This window comes from Ptychodera flava, chromosome 13, assembly GCF_041260155.1.
Source record: "Ptychodera flava strain L36383 chromosome 13, AS_Pfla_20210202, whole genome shotgun sequence".
NCBI classification, from domain to species: Eukaryota; Metazoa; Hemichordata; class Enteropneusta; family Ptychoderidae; genus Ptychodera; species Ptychodera flava.
The window spans coordinates 4,475,179-4,493,940 of record NC_091940.1 but is presented as its reverse complement, the minus strand read 5'-3'; the positions used below and the strand labels follow the sequence as shown (position 1 = coordinate 4,493,940).

The 18,762-nt window shown below is 34.9% G+C and overlaps 1 protein-coding gene across 2 annotated transcripts in view; it reads right to left on the bottom strand.

Moving 5' to 3' along the window:
* Positions 1 to 18,762, bottom strand: part of LOC139147166 (1-phosphatidylinositol 4,5-bisphosphate phosphodiesterase gamma-1-like) — a 91,742-nt gene that overhangs the window by 61,097 nt on the left and 11,883 nt on the right. For both annotated transcript variants that reach the window (XM_070718080.1, XM_070718079.1), the window contains exon 2: positions 1,729 to 1,878. In XM_070718080.1, the coding sequence (XP_070574181.1) occupies positions 1,729 to 1,878 (150 nt within the window). The remainder of the gene's footprint in view (positions 1 to 1,728; positions 1,879 to 18,762) is intronic.

Sequence of the window (18,762 nt, the reverse complement as noted above, 5' to 3'; positions counted from 1 at the left end):
TGTCTAATGTCCATTGTAATCAATGATATTGCTTTTATTAATAATTAAACAACAATAACACTGAGATATTGATGGCAAATTAATTCAGCACAGTCTAATGATGAAAGGATGCAGGTGACATCATGCCATTCCAATTACAACTCACTCTTGGTAGAAGTGTCATCTCAGAGAAGCTAAAATCCAACGGATACTCTTGAAAACTCCATAAGACAGCATTCTTGAACCACTAATCATAGTCAGAACTGTTGCAAATTTGTAGCATATTTCTTTAATTGAAAGTCTAACCATCTTTGAGTTTGACAATTTATGCATGGAACTTTGGAACAGATATTATCTTCCACACTGAATAAAATCTTTACCCTAGCATTTAACTGCTACCTGTCAACTAGAAACCCAGCAATATCCAGAGAATGTTTGTAAACTCATAATTCTGTAACTACACCTAATATTGATCATTCAGCTGTATTTAAAAACACTGTATTGAAATTTTCCCCCGAAGCATATGGCATTAAAGAGTTGTTCAGAAAGGCTCTAAAATTTTACTTACCAGTAATCGTTGTGATTATAAACTTTGAGAGACTAAGGTGGCATGCAATTATATGATGAATGCAAAGTACGTCACTTTGGTGTATCTAACACGTCAACTGACTTTAAATTTAAATTTGTAAAGACTGCCATCAGTGGAACATTTCTGAATAAAGTTATTCATACGAACATGCACACACACTTCAAAAGCAATTACTAGTCAAGTGATTTCACAGGAAACTGAGCTTGATTAATATATCAGTAATATATCAAAACAATTTGCACATGCAAATTTTATCATTATTTGTACATCTCTAAATGAGGTCTGCCCTGGGAACAAAATCATCAGCTTGTTGAGTAATCAGTTTCATTGTTTCAGAGACAATGAATGGTTCGATGAATAATGATAGAATCGCTTATATTTTACAAGCATTTCAGTATCTGTACATAAGATCACCTTCCGGAATCTAAAAAACAATCTAAAACAATCCAATCAATAGTTTGGGAGCGAATTTTTTCACCAAAAATGAGAAAGCTGGTCCTAAAAGTCCAATCCAATATTATCATCATTTTCATACATTTAAATGAAGTGATCCCTTTGAAATTACACACGACATTTAAAAGCTATCTGATGAGCAATTACATACAGACAGAATACTTTGAGCACTTTAAAACTGAACATTTCATATACATTTGAAAAAATATGTTATGGGTCATTTCTATCTAGAGGCCTATATACCAAATTGTTTTAAGAGAATATATTTTTGATAAAAATTAATATAAAGTTCCTGAAACATCAAATATACAATTTAAAAATTTCATGACAATTTGACGAAAAGTGTACAAGACATGGGTAAATCAAATGGATGAATTCAGACTGGTTGGAACGCTTGAATTTCTACATGTGTCAAACTAGTACTGGACAAAGTAATGCAAACTCTCTTGATAAATGATATTTTTCCTGACATGGGTTAAAATACTTCATGTACACTTCAATAACAAATATGACACAACAAGCTTGAAAATACCAAGTATCTCATTACACCATGTTTAAATTACTGTACCTTGCCCTGTGCACAACCTCTAGCTATGTCAAAGGTCACCATCTGTAGCATTTCCTTTGTTCTTGTCTGACCCTTGACATAAGTGTGACAAGAATTTGAGATCAAAGCGATGGCAAAAACCATACAATAGTTTACATACCTGCACATGAAAGAGTTTTTAACCTGAATTCATTACCATAGGTCACTACAAAACACATAGATCCATCTATCTTCCGAATGTCTTCAGGCCATCTTTCAAAATCACGGGAATTCTTGCCTGGACGAATTTCTTTGATTTCTCTGATATCAGCTGTAAGATAGAGAATCAAAATACCACAATAGGTTTAGGGATCAAACATTAGATGTGGCATTATTGTTGTTAACCTCTAACTTTAGATTGTTTTAAAGATGATACTTATGTCTGTAAGTATTTTTGCTCAATTCTTCAACTTAAGAGTTTTGTTTCCTGAAGCAGGTTGAAATGCATGGTATTCAAAATATCAACAAAATCAACCAGCGCAGTGTACAATATGCTGTTATTGCTGATGGTTGAAATTCCAATCTAAGGCATTGTGTACAGCTTCAAAATGAGAGTTAACTTCTGCTCATATATTTACCTTACCCTATGGCATAGTATTGGCTCCCAGTTGCTTGTGGTTTGATACACGGCAAAGACCCCAGTATGCATTAGCAATGCAGGATTCTAACGCTTACAGTAGCCTTCCCTATGTATTGAACCACAAGCGACTGTGTATTGGCTTAACATTTGTGACACAAAGTTGTGCACTTACATGTACACAAGTTAAAACTGGAACAATGATTGATACATGTATGTATGCTACACATATGCAATGTGAATCACAGAATAATGTACAACAATACAACCTTCCTTGTTCACATTTGAAATATACTAAGTAATTAATAAGCAATTAATGTACTGGGAGAGCACTGAGGTTGTACAGTAGATATATTATCAGATACATGATAGCGGGATGAAATTCATCACGCTATATTTGTTTTAGAAGCAACCTTAATTCACACCCATGACTATAATTATAATATTGGTGTCAATACTGTTGGTAAACAAGTTCAACTTTTTGTCAATATCCTTTGAACAATCAGATGAAGCTTGAAATAAAGACAGAAGGCATGGCAATTGATATCAATATCAAGATGGGGGAAGGGAAGAAGTAGAGGGAGAGATTCCATCCTCAGATGCCTTTTGGAAACCCCTACTATCATGGTGAACAGGGACATTTACTTTTTTGAGCCTTGCTTTAAAACACATGTACACTGATCTACAATCATGATATCTACTACTGATGAATATTTCTAGGTTGAATCAAAATTTCTGATAATATGTGAAATATTCAAATAATTTATCACATATTTTCTCAGTCTTCTTCACTCTACTGTGTGTACTTTTCTTGTTCCAAGGGATAAACCCTTTCAATTTTACTTATTGCACAATGTCATGGCTTTTAAATATCTCGTTTTATTTTTTATAAAGAAACACATTTGCATGAGACTTTTTTATACAATGAAGAGCATGAACCCTAAATTCTAATCAATGACAACATGTAGGATGAGATGAACCTACCGGTATGTAAATTCCCCTGACATTTAATGTGGAACTCGGGGACCACCTACAGTACATTTGTACATGCTGGTATAACGATATCAGACTATGAAAAGACTGACATTCTTATGACAACACAGATGATAATATAAAAAACTCTAACAGTCTTATACTTCGAAATTGTCAGACTTTCATCTACATTCAGAGCAAGGAATCATCAGCATTTTGTACTTGAGAAATGCTGTTACCAAAATACTAGTGAATTCAGCAGTTTTAAATAATGTACATTTTCAACCATTTTCACCATAGACTCTGTATGTACATCAATTTTGAGGCTACCGGTACATCTGAATTACATGCTGCATCACATTTGGGAAATAAAGCTTGACAGAATCTTAAGAGAGTTTGTTATCATCCCAGCTGCTTATCAATGCCATCTTTTCTATTAGCAAGGCCATTTGCTCAAATTTCCTAGTTTTTTGGCCATTAGCATTTGAAGTCAGATAGTCAGTGCTTGTATAATGTATACAACTCCATCATCTGGAGTTGCTAATTACCTCTGAGATATCACTGACAGTTCAGTGACATCTGTATTGCTATGGCCGAGTACTCAACTAAATGAAAGTGTGCCCCACAAAGGTGAATGTATGAAGTTCAAGTTCAATTGTTACACTCAGCATGAGATGGAAAAATGATACATTAGATCACATTATTTTGTTCTGGACTGTTTCAAAATGCACTTACAAGACATGTACAATGTACATTAGTATGTTGAAAGATCTTGTACAAGCAATAAATTTTCTCTTCGTTTCATTACAAATAAGTTTTTTCACTGATGCAACATTGTTTTAAAGCAGTAACTTTTGATGACTTTTGCAGTATTTTTGTTCTGTTAATAAACTGTAAATTCTTGTTTGACTCCCAAAATCTAGTCAAAGTGCCAGATGTATAACTATCAACACAGCCTGTATGTAATGTATGTATATGCCTAATGTTATTGATAAACCTGGATTCTAATCCAGACTAGAAATTAATTTGTGAACATTGCATATTTTATATAATGTAGTGCTTGTGAGGCTAAACTTTAACATTTGTTACGGGGGAAAAGAAAATAACCTGTTTGCTTATTGGGACAAACATAAATAAAAATACAAAAGTTATGGCTAATGCCCCTCAGATTTTTCTTCGCCTCAAAATCCAGTTGCCACCCCTGCATAAAATTACTTGTGATTCAGAATGTGTAAGTCAAGAACATTAGTGGGTGAACTGCTTAGTCCAAAAATTACATAATCGATATTGCCATTTCAATGTATCAGACACACTAACATGGTGATATTGATCCATAACTAACACCTTCGGGTAATAAGTAATTTGAGGTGATTGGAGAACATGCTTGTATTTCAGTGTATTGTCAACAGACAGATATTCTGGTAGCTCTGGTGAAAGTGAAACTGTTGAATCAGTATTCATAAGGAAATGTTTGCAGTTCAGTTCAAGGTCACGTTTATGCTGTTCATCAGGAAAGAAAATGTTAGTCATTAAATAAATACAAAACTGTCAATAAGGATCTCTGACCAGTGCTATTAGCACGTACAGTACAAGGAAGTGATTTCCACATAACTCAAAAACTTAGGATATACATGTGTGTTGTTCCTTCACGACACAAAGCCAACATTGTACATTTAAAGAAATATAACATGTTTTTTGTGATTTTTTGGTCTAATCTTGAGAATTGTAGATCAAATTGATGACAAAAGTGATGGACACAGTGAAATACTGAAACTTAATTGCCGCCTTTATAAAATATACTCTTGTCAATTTTTTTAGATTTTTAGCAAAATTTTGATAAAAAACTGTAGCAAACGAAATGTGATGTCCATTTGGTCCAATATTATCAAAAAATTTCAGAAAATTCATGAAAATTGGTACAATTTTGTGTTTTGGTGAGAAAAAATTGAAGCACTTGAAGGGTTAAACCTGCCATTCAATGAGCTGCTCAAATATAGAATGTCATGTTGCCCTCACACCAAATCTGAAAGGAATTGGTCTAAGAGTTGTGAGAGATAGTTCTGGAGATGGTAACCTTGGTGACAAAGTGAGCAACTTGTCATCTGATTGGACGATTTTATGAAACAAACTGATGGAAAAAGGGAACTCAGAGAGCTAAGTTTTCAACAAACTAATCCATACATGAAGAGATGGTTCTGGACTGTTGAAGGGAAACAACTGCAGTAGTCCCATCCCTTTTCTCAAGAGGGAACTTAGTGACTGCACGGGTCAAAACTAAGGTCAGGTTTTGGCAGATAGGGAAGAGAGCCACTAAAGAAGGGATGCTAATTTTCTGCTTCAATGTTTGAATGTGCTGATGTGCTGATAAGTGTTTCATTTGTTGTTTCCACATTTTTATCAACATTAATATTTATCCAGCAACAAAATAAGTTTTTGAAGTTGGTCTGAAGTTAATTTTGTAAATGCTAGGGTAACGAAGAACTTTGTCAGTGCACATAGAAGCAGATTGTGACCTCTATCTCATGAACTTTTTCAATTTAGGAATTTCTGAAATTTTCAGTGCGTCAGCCCTATGTACCAGTACATGTAATACGTAAAGTGTTTTTACGTCAGAGATATCTTTCTTGAGTAAATGTCACATCAATTTGGCTGTGAGTACACACTCTCTGCAGTGAGAAAGAGATTAAATGTTACACCAATGAAAACTTCAAAGAAAAGTGAACAGAATTTACGGAACACTAAACTAGAGGATTGATGGATGTAGAAAATCACTCCTATTTTTCTTGAAACTGCCTCTCCTGAAGCTCGTCTCAAATTGCAACTTTGTAAAAAAATGTTTTTGATGCAGTCTTCAGAGTGGAACTATACAAGATACAATGGTGCTGTACCAATGCCATAAGGACGATGCACTGTCTCTCAAAATTATTGATGATTGAGAAATCAATTAACAGAAAAGGCATTAGTTTACGGTCTGAAGCACACCATTAACGACTATGGCCACAAGGGAAATGGTATTGTGACTTCAAAGCAGGTACCTGGCCATAGATACATGTAGCCATTGCTTCATTTGTTTAATGGAGCATGTGTATCCACAATTTTACATTACTGAAAGATCTTATACAAGTACTTTTGAAAAAATATGTCATTATTTTTTTATTATGCACATGACAAAAAAGTTTTAGTCTGATTGTTGACATACAGATGTATGTGTTCAAAAAGTGTACCACCAAACTGTTCCTTTAATGCCTACGTGTATGTTGAGAAAGCCTACAAAATAATGTTTGACCATATCATTTTTATCCACTAGAGTAAATTGGAATGATTACTTGACCAAACAAACATATTCCTCCACTAAACTGGTACTGATGTTATAACAAAATAAAATCCAATGGCAGAGAAAATTGTTGCATAACAGTAATTGATTATATAACTTCACAAATTATTTTCCAACCTCAGAATAACATGCTCACTCCAAAAGTCTTCCTTTGGTCTACAGAAATGGATGGGACCAGTTGGTTATCAGAGTCAGTTTAATAGTGTTTCTATTTAACAAAAATGTCAAACACTGAATTTCAAAAGAATGATAATCATCTGTTGAGATGTTTATCTGTACACTTTGAGAAATGGACACTGCTTGAACAGTTACACAGATGTCTTTGCTAGGTGACTGGGTCAGTGGGTGCTGTATGATGCGAGTTCGAATCCGATTGAAAATCTGCTGAATTTTCGACAAATGTTACAATCAGATGAGCCAGGTGCTTTCTCGAATTACCTTGTCATAACTCTCAAAAATAAACTGACACATCATTATGTTGGTAATAATTTGATGAACTGAAATCTGAATAATATATGGTTTATTTTCTATATTCTAACAATAAAACAATAAACATACAGCTAGTAGAAAGTCATATGACAGTCCTTTTCAAACAACCCTGCAGAAATTATACTCTGGTATGTTTCCATAATAAACCGTCTATGTGGAAAGATTTCTTTTTCACTCCATCAAATTCCTCATTCATTACATTGAATGGTACCACTATCAGTGCTATGTATCAGAAATCACAATTCAGAACAATCAAGTATATGAGTGAAACTTGATATCTTTTGCATCGATTAGTGACCAGATCAAAACAAACAATCAATCGGTTCATCATATCTGAATATATGATGAGTCTGTAAAAATTTAAAACTGACCTCTGTATGCACCTCTGTCTGTAGAATGTCACTTTGTTTCTCTCACTGATTGCACATGTTTTCATTAGCCTGTTGAACTGCTAGTACAACAGTTAATGTGATTGTGAATGTAGACACATTGTCATAATTGCTCTTTTGTAAAATGGCAAACGATGTCATCGGTAAAACTAAACTTTCCTACCAGAAAGAATGTTCAATATTCCTCGTTACACAACCTCCACATCTTTAGCAAGAGGATGTTGAAATTGACAGGTGACAGTTCTTAATACTGAGTGTCTTCTGGTTGAAAAAGGAAAACCATCGACTTAAATTACACTTCCTTGTAATTTTTTCAATTTTACAACGAAAAATCTTCACTTTCAAATATATTGCACAGTGTATGTATCTATGTGGGAAATTCTCAGCTGATTTGTCAAAAGAGATCTGGTGATGGAAATGCAGAAGACCCTCACAGCTATAGCAGTATAAACTTCCTGGTTTTGATGATGCAATGATTTACAACTTGCTATGGCTGTGCCGTAGCAGTGACCGAACGCTAGATGAACCAACTACGTACTTCCCCTTTGATTTCATCCGTTAAATTGGACCAGTAAATCAACTTGACTGCTTACTTTTGATTTGTTTGGGAACTATCGTTCAAAATGTTCTTGTCAATAATTCAAAAAACAACGACTGTAAAAACTTAACAAAGTTAATGCTTGTATCCATGATAATCTTGAAATTTGTTGACAATGTTAGTTTAAATACCATTCTGTTTCAGTCAAACTAATAATGAACACATCTTTTGACTGAACGCTTACTCTACTACTCAGTTAACCCTATGGCTGTTATCAACAAAATCTTTGCACGTTTTTGAACATAGTGCATATTATTACATTTTATCCCAGCATGTATGAACATCTACAGCCTGTTCATATCATGATTGTAGAAGCATGTTGGCAAACCAAGGCAAAGTGAACACTAGAAACTAAATATGTCCAAAGTAACTTACTACAGACGTACTGAGTTTTGTTGCCATATCAAGGCTGATCACATGTAGGTATTCATTGTAACTCAAAAATGTCATAATATGAAGGTAAACGTGACAGTTAAGAGCTGTTGCAGTGTCACATATTCTGGTACACCTGTCAAGAACTGAAAAAGCATTACCCAAAGTCAATGGGCTTGAATATTTCTTAATCCAAGAGATCTGTGATGTCATTGGTACATTGACAACTGGTTGGTGTAGGAGTAAACAGATTCACTGGTATTTGTAAGTTCCATGACAGATAGAAGATGAATTCATTGCTTCTCTATGCAGAACACATTCTTTACTCTACAAGGCCACAATTGTTGACACGGGGCTTTCAGTTCATAGGGGTGGAAAATTCACCAGTCTGGGTAAAGAATTGGTATCCTACAAAAACACTGGGTCACTGGTCTTTTTAACCCATATTTTACTCATCATTTGCGTAACACAATGTGATCCACATAGACATAGATGGGTACATGGCTAGCAAAGTACTGGCAGATTACAGGACACGCCTGTAACATGGTTTGATCACTACCTGTAACTGGTTCAGTGAAACCCTGTTACTAGGTAATGGAATACAAACAGTGAGGATTGATTTTACAAGCACCTGAACTTCCTTAAATTTGCAGGAGTTCAAGAAACTATATATCAAAGACATGTGCAAACGTTGATGATCTATGTGTATTAGATGTAAGTGTTTAAATAAAAATTCTTTGTTGGCAGAGCTGTACTCTGTATTGTTGATACATTTGCTCACACCTATAGAAATTTCATACTCTGTACCCCTCCCCTTTGTGCACAGCAGTATACCGGTACACAGCAGTCTTCTCCCAGCACTGTACACAGCGAATTGTGACTACAGTATGTTATAAACCATGAACCGCCTTTGCCGAGTGTAATATTTGTTATGTAATACATAGGAATGATATTTTGTTATCAGTTCCTTTAATTAATATTTTAATTTGCCTCGCATTCATACGATAATCTCCCTTCTAATTTAATGTACCCTAGTCAATGTGGATTATGCATGAAACACGTTATGTAGTGGATCTTAATCCAAGTGTTGTCCTACACAAACCAATCAAGAAACAGTGAGATGATTGTAACACAGATCAGATGAAGCTTTGGCCAATTTCAAAGCATAAATTGTGATTATATACACACAACCTCAAGTCACAGCCACATTTCAAGTAGTATGCAAATTCAATGGTCAGAGGTCAAGGACAGTGAAAATTTTTGTCTGGAGCGGCGGGTTTTTATCCCAACAGCTTGACAAAACAGGTAATACTGATTATGCAGTTGTATGATAATTACTGTATGCAGAATACATAAACAAGAATAGGATCATCTAGTTTTGACTTGTTTTGATACAACGCAGTACTTGATATTACTGTACCAATAATTCATCATAATTTGAACACAAGGATATTTATTGATATCTTTTGAATGTAAAGACATCCAATGAGCACTTTTCATTAATTTGATGATTATAGTTTTAAGCTATTGCCAACTCTCATTGCTTTTCCATGAATAATTTGAAAATGTGAATTGTATGTGAGAGGAAACAATTTCCTGAGTTTTGTACAAATGGCCAATAATAGTTTTGATAAAAATAGGGAAACTAGTTTATTAAAATTTGCTGCTACAAAATAAAGTAACTTTAAAATGTGTAGTTGATGTAACAAAGGAAATATATACATGTACCACTATATAATACCAGTACGTTAGCTCCTCATGAAGAATGACCCCCACCATTAGATTATTTCATGTTTGCACACACTGACACTGTGCAATATTTAAGCAATAAAGCACACCCAGGGATGGTATATCACGAGATCTTGACCAGTTCATGACATAACGGTATATGCACGAGCGATAGCAAGTGCATATACCGGTATGAAGTGAACTGGTCAAAATCGAGTGGTATACTGTCGCTGGGTGTGAATTATTGCTATCATAAACAGTATATTGAAATTCTCGCATAGAATGCCAAAAAAAGGATTTGGGCTCTTGCCGAGAGCTCGTGCTTGTGCCAGCCGTGGTATATCGCCAATATACCACGGTTCTTTTCGCGTCTCGACCAATCAGATTGCTGCATTTACGCGTTCAATATACTGGTATGATATAATTAAGCAATAAAGCACACCCAGCGATGGTATACAACGAGATTTTGACCAGTTCACCATATATATGCATGAGCGATAGCAAGTGCATATATGAAGTGAACTGGTCAAAATCGAGTGGTATATCTTCGCTGGGTGTGATTTATTGCTATTATATCATAACAGTATATTGAAATTCTCGCATAGAACATCAAAAAAAGGATTTTGGCTCTTGCCGCGAGCTCGCGCGTGTGCCAGCCATGGTATATCGCCAATATACCACGGTTCTTTTTGCATCTCGACCAATCAGATCGCTATATTAGCGCCATCAATATACTGGTATGATATAATTAATGGTACCGCACCCTTTCCCACTACCTGTGAATCTTGATCGTTGATAGACTTTGCATTTTGAATTTTCAGCATTATAAACTTTTCAAAGATGTTCCTTTCCTAAACATTATGTGGTGATAATTTAAAGGCTCAAAATGTGAACTAATTCTTAAAGTAGAACTTGTTAGCATGTTAAAAGTCCAATATCCATTGTTACAAATCAAAGAGACTTGTGGGTAATTGATAGTTTTGTGTACTTGTCCAGGTACCACTAAATAACAAATTAAGTTGCTCATCACATCCCCTGCACTGTTATGACGAAGTGCCCGGTATATCATGTTAATATATGGGAGACTGTTGAAGTGAACTCTCGAAATTACGCATGGAGTATAATTGTTTCAGAAGCCCTTGTCTTTCATTTTGTGAACTCTACACACATCACCTGGAATACTTAACTTCTTTGTCATTTTTCTTACAACTGACAGCATACCATTACATTTTCAGTGTTCAGTGTCCTGAATAAAGGTCATAGAGTAACATCTGGCAGTTTGCCAACCTCTTTCACAAACACAGCATGCATTCGTATGAATGTTTGCATGGTTGGTTCTTCTCAGAAGTTTCCTTCTCACTGTTTAAGTTTCCTTGTACTTGAGGGGTCATTCACATTTGTTATAAATATGGCATGACCTTTGGTGTCCCACTTTTCTTGCATATTCATGGACACCACAATGTTCCATGCCAACTTTTGTCCTGTTGATGTCTTAGGTTTCTGTGTTGTTCACATTCTTAGTTCAGTGTGAGGTCACTGATAAGTTACAGATATCCTATTTATACAATGATGGTGACAGTGTGTCTGCACATTTTAAGTAAAATTTGTATGGTCTATGGTATGTTTATTGTCATGACAATGGAACACACACACACACACACACACACACACACACACACACACACATATATATATATATATATATATATATATATATATATATGTGTGTGTATGTATGTGTGTGTGTGTGTGTGTGTGTGTGTGTGTGTGTGTGATTTCTGGTTATCGCTTTTGGAAGACATATTATCTCCATTATGATAGTCTATCATTATCAGTTGATTGTATCTTTGAATCTTAAATGTTCCCTTCATTCTGCGAGTTGTTGCATATGGTTTAAAATCAGATGTGATAGCAGAGTTTTTACCATGATAAAAACAGATTGTCAGTTATTTGGTCAGCACGTACAGCATTCTGATTTCAAACATTTCCTTTTAAAGGATGGCTGATGGTGCCAATCTAAAAGTACACTGCTTTCCACCATACATTTATCTTGGAAAGTTGGTGGCTGTATACAATTTACGGTATATGTAGGGAGGTGAATTTAACTCTTACACAGACTGAATTCTTATTTAGACTTGTATGACACAAATTTGTGCTGATTAAAGTGACAACTTCACTTTGAGTAAAGCCATTTCAATCAGCAAGCAAATGTACCTACAGTAACAACTAAGTTTCCCAAATTTTTACTCTACTATATGCTGGTACAAAATGTAAAACTTGCATTACAAAGAAAAAACTCAATAGCTGACATCATGTCTTGCTTTTCCAATGTCAAAATCTTCAAAAAGTCAGCCCTTCATTTATATACTGTTCATATTTTCATTGGAAAACAGCAGTACAAAAGGCATTTGTTTACAAGAAAGTTTTGTAAATAAAATAACTTCCATGCTTTCTCTATTGAAATTTAAAAAAAAGGCTGTATCTATCACACAGTGTCTGTTAGTCAATTAGAATTGTCTTCATCATCACAGATAATGTTAAATGTAGAGGATAATTCCATAGAGTTCTTATGATCAATGAATGTGAAATAGAGAATTTAAATCAAAGATCTTCCCAGCTACCAAATATTTATTCACAAATTGTAGTTTGGAATACCTGCTACTACTCAGTAGCCAAAATAAGGCAGTTTCATCTTATAAAGCAGATTCATGTAGCTGCCACTGTTGTGAAGCACTTGCTCTGATTTTTATCAACCTTGCTAACCAGTGGGTCTCTTGAGATATCAAACCCAGTGTGTCTGACCTTTGCAGCACGACGTAGACCCATGATGATTCACCACTAACTTCTGTTGGATTGCAAGTCAAAAGTCCTTGAAAGCAAAGTCCATGTTCATCATTGGTAATGATTACACATCAAAAAGAGAACAAGTAGACAATAAGGTGCTATGAATCATTGAATAGATTTCTGTTCAAAGTGGTACAATTTTAGTTTAAATATACAGCTTTTATAAAGATCTGGATGAAACATTATAGCTTATTAATTATGATGAGACCTAATAAAATCACAAATTACAATTATATCTATGGGACAGTGTGACAAAGTTAAATACATGGGGTACAAGTCTGAATAATACATTTGCAATAAAAAGCGCTATTGGCAATTGTTATATACTAGATATCGTAAGCCTGCCTATATTTTGGTGTGTGTCTGACAATTTGATATCTCAAGAACAGCTCATTAGATTTTTAGGTACCTAACTTCTGTATGAAAATTGCCAGAACTAACTAGTTTCTTTTGTGGGTGTATTTTGCATATTTAATGCTAATTTGCATAGTCATTTGTTCCGTAGCCAGATATTCTCAAAATAAGTGCATCAGATCTGATGAATCACATTACAAATATTGATCACAGAAATATGTGACATGTCAAAGTTTTGTTGTAATTTCATGACAATAACATTCCTCATTTGCCTATTTAGCAAACTTGCATAATCCAAGATTCATATCTAGAAGGACTTGACAGAAGTTGATGAAACTTGCTGCTCATACTGATGACATAATGATTTAATAAAAGGGATAGGTAGTCGTGTGATGCCATATAATGGTAATTAATATTTTTAATGAACATTCAAAACGGGGGTAAATTTTTGAAAGGACTTGAAGAAAGTTGATGAAATTGATACATATCATGAGTCAAAGGTGTGACAACAGTGGAAAACATTTAGCAATTCATGTCAGTTAATTTACGTATGATTAGTGACTGCATCAAATTTCATGAAATGTACAGACATTGCTCATAACAACAATGGCATGATACAGTTTCATGACAATTTTAAGTAATTTGCATATTTAATTGTTCAAAATTTCCCTTTATCTGTAGAATGCACATGGCTGCATCAAACTTGATGATGGAATTTCTCTAATTTGTTAATGATGTTGACAATAACACGACATGGGAATATACTGATTACATTTTCCAGATCACTCAGTCACTTCTTGCATGTTAATGGAATTGCAAACTTGTGAAAATACTCAGTAATGTCGAAGAAATGGGTGTCAATTTACAGAAAACTGTGCAGCATACACTAAAACACAGCATTTTCAGTTCATATCTAGTGAGACAATGGTACGACTGGAAAAGTACTATGCATCATTTGAAGATGTTTTCACTTCCAACCTCTCTTTTCAACCTGACAAATATTACTGATATAACAGTATGTTTTAAAAATGTCAACTTTTATGCCTTTTTGTTTTTAGACCTAAAAGCCAAATGTATAATGCAGTGGTACATACCCGGTACATATATACTTGTATCAATTCAGTTTGTTATCACTGGTACTGTGTACATGAAGTATTTTAGCTAAGGTTTGGGAATATATCGGTGTAAATAATTTGGAAAACCTGGTAACATTGCTGCTGTTCCCTGATCTAATTAACTTGATATACCAGGGGAACTCTACCTGCTTACCATACAAAAACACTGACATGTACATTATGGTATTTGATATAATAATTTTACATTATGTGGCATTGTTTTGTTCCATATGAGTAATCTGTAAATTTATTCTCACGTAACAAAATGTTCAAATTTAGTGATAGTAATTGACCTAATTGAAAGCAAAGCCAGCAACAGAGACATTCATGATTCTGGAAAAATGCAATCTATGATTGCCCTCTGTCGCACACCCTATGTAACTGTTACAAACTGCCATTTCTGAATTCTCCCCTCTCCTTGTACAGAATGGAATCACCCAATCATAAGCAAATTATGCTCTGAGTCAAAGATAACAGGAATATTGGGGTGAAAAGGTTAGAAATTTTTCCAGTAAGTGCTTTGACCAAAACACCATCTTATTCCTATGGGTAGGTGTGTTTTGCCATTCTAAGAGGCTGAGGCTGCAAGTGTTATTCAAAGCAATGACTGACGAAGTCAGTACATTAATGGAAGCTAAGATATGAGCAAAACATGTTTTCTGTTTTGGATTAAATGACAGATTGAAATGTTACTGATGTGTTTATTTCCAAAAGGCTATGGATCTTCATGACAAATGGTATGCATTTCCACATTAGTTTCATATTTGTTGTTATCAATATCGATCAAATGCTGCAGCAGCTACCTATTGAGCAAAAAAATACTGTGTTTTATACCAGATATACCTGTAAAACACAACCATATCAACATCCAAATTGCTGTGTTGTCACCTTACACTACTACTCAGATTAATAAATTTAAAAGCAGTTTTCACCAGAATCTCAGAAAGTCAGAAACCACTGATGGAAGAGTGAATTGTGGTCTCTTAATCACAAAGAAAGAGAAGGGGAAATGATAACTTTCTGAGATTCTGGTGAAAACTCTTTTTAAATTTATTAAATTTAAAACTTTTGAGCTTAACATGGTTTAAAGTCCAAGGATATTGTAAATATGACTTTATTACTCTTACTGATGAGGATATATTTAACGTTCCGATCAAATTCTGTGTTCAAACAAATTCATCAATAAAATTTGTAGGGGGGGGGGGGAGATCAGTTAGCTACATTATCCATAAAAATTTGTTGACTTCAAGACTTACTAATATTGTTTGATTTTTTGAATCAATACAAATCAACTCTTCCGAAGTGAAAATATTTTGAATTCATGTATAGCAGGCACTTATGACATTGATGAAACTATTAAAATGCATGACTGCCTGTGAAATAAAAGCTAGCTAGCTCATCAAATGTGACAGTAGCTGTGGGTCAGAGTACTATCGGTGTACAGAGTACACTCCGAATAAAAATATTATCACTGCTTTTCTTAGGACATTTACTGTCAACTTCAAATTCTCATATCAGAAATAGTCATTGATGACAGGCTGTGATATTAAACTTCTTCCTACCACATCACAGCAAGTTGAATTGATTTTTAGGGTGCCAAGAAATTGGTATTCAAGTGTGTCAAGGTGTCATGTCAGTGAAATTCATGTGCAGGTATGTGTACCGGTACATGCACAAGTAATAGGCAATGAAGTCTAGGTGGATCTTTGAGGCTCAAACAGCTACCAATACGTTACATTCTTACATACGTATATGAAACATGCAAAGCTGGTGAAACTACATGTACATGTAGGATACAGCTCAATACCACGTTTCACTGAGTTGGCAGCATGGAAGGTGACAGGCCAAGCAGGACATGGGTTAATACTTGATCCTTGAAAATATGGAGGGTATTAACCGATGACACTTCACATGATACAATCGTGCGAGTTTCATGTTTTGTGCAGGATTGTATAGCTCTGTGAGGACTATTATCATGACAATGTCTATGCTACAGTACAATGATACAGACTATTTCCTTGTTTGTGAAATCAACAACAGACCAACCTCATTTTTGTATATCAAGAACAAGCGCTTGTATACTTCAAAGTATTCATTGCTGATCCATTGTTCCTCAAGGTAAGAGGAAAAGAGGCTCCTGTTCTTTGACTGCAAACTTTGAACAGTGTTGTTGTCATTGTGTGCATTCAATGCTATAGTGAGACTCTATGGGCAGCCAATCAATGGCCGTTTTGCCACTCCGTCTGAAAAGCAACAACACTGGATAATAGAACTGACTCAAGGGATTTTTGCTACATCGAAGGTTGGATCCAATTTCTGAATCTAAAAAAGAATATGGAAAATGAGAAGATACGCCATCATGAGTCGTATCCATAGTAATGAATGTACTTAATGGTAAATAGATAAGGTGAATGTGTATCACTATGAATATGAATAAAAAGGAAGCTAGCATTTGTTTGCCATGTGATGCAAACCTTACAGAGAAGCATTTTTTGGTTCAGTTTTGTTTTGTTTATTTTATGCATCAGTTCTGCATATTACGTTAAACTTTATAATCAAGGGTGGACTAGTTTTTCAAATGCGACTTCCTGTAGCGATTGATATACAGAGAGCTCAATTTTACATATGTACCGTGATATGAAAATACAAATAAGCCAAAACAATCTATTTTGCCAATACTGTCACAATATCAATAATATGACTCAACAAAATTATAAGAAGACTGATATCATTAATCATATCATACCAGTATATTGATAGTGCAAATGCAGTGATCTGATTAGTCGAGATGTGAAAAGAACTGTGGTATATTCACGATATACAATGGTTGGCACATGCGCGAGCTTTCGGCAAGAGCAAAAATCCATTTTTGACGTTCCATGCCAGAATTTCAATATCAGTGTTCTCCCTGAATAAGGTAACAGGGGCGTGGCGCCCTCTTGTAAATTCCGAGCGCCCCCTTGCCAGAAATAAAAAGATTTATTTTTTTGAAAAATAAAACAATAAAATGTACGGGGAAAAAAAGTTGACAGTGATTTACAAGCAAAATGCGAGCGTGAGCGTCGATCCTGCAGACTGCAAACGTAATTCTCATCGATATTGCAAATCTCGCGAGTTTGTGATGTCATCCGAGATCATAAGCCCATGTGCAACTCATCGAAGGCAGCCATATTTGCATGGCTCAGTCCGTAACGTTACGTTAGCCACGGTCCCTCCATAGGGACCGTGCATTAGGTAACCGACTTAGCTGAGTAAACATGGCAAGGAGCTTGAGGGTAACCAAGGACAGCAGAGTACACTGAAGTTTTTATAGGAGGTTAGAATTTCGTTTGTGTATTCCTTCCAAAAGCAAAACAACCTAATTTTAGGCTTGGTCGGACTTTTATCAGGAGAGAACACGTGAGTGTTATGGTGATAATTTTGCCATCGATGAATAAATGTATGTCTCTAGACTCACTATGTTTTCGTTTGTAATAAAAGTTACGGAACACTGTTCAGATCTCTTTTCCTTTGAGTTTTTTTACGAAAAAAATCTGAAAAAATGCTCCCCAAACCTGAGTGTTATGGTGATAATTTTGACATCGATGAATAAATGTATGTCTCTCGCTACGTTTTCGTTTTCAAAAAATGAAACCTTCATAATTGAAATCAGTGAACTGTAATAAAGTTATGGTACACTGTCTCAGATCTCCATACCTTTGAGTTTTTTATACGAAAAAAATCTGAAAAAAATACTCCCCAAGTGCCACCAAATAACACCATTTTAATCGCTGTTTTTCGCCCTCTTCTCAAAAACTCCTGGGGAGAACACTGAATATACTGTTATGATATAATAGCAATAAATCATAGCCAGCGACAGTATACCACTCGGTTTTGACCATTTCACTTCACTTCATATATGCACGAGCGATAGCGAGTGCATATATGTGTTGAACTGGTCAAAATCTTGAGGTATACTGTTGCTGGGTGTGCTTAAGTTAAATACAACAGAAAGAACTCGTGAAGGAATTCATATGCAGAGTGCATGATTATGAACATGCAATATTTGTAGTTGTCATATCATTATGACAGGCCCCTTTCATTTTCATATAATAAACTTGCAACCAGTTCCTCCATTTTCCTTTTTTCAAGAAAATAGACCGTAATTACTGATACATATTTGATCTGTTACTCTTTAAGGTAGTATGTGCCTCGAATGTGAAAAACTTAAAATTTTACTCAAACTTTCCTTAAGGAAACTTTTAACCATTCTCTTTCAAAATCAAGAATAAATATCGTGGGTCACTGTGCAAATTTTGGTACAAGAGAAACAAATAACCCAAGATTTAATGGTATTTAAAATTCAAAATGGCTGCCATCCCTGTGTTAACTCTAAGGAGAAAA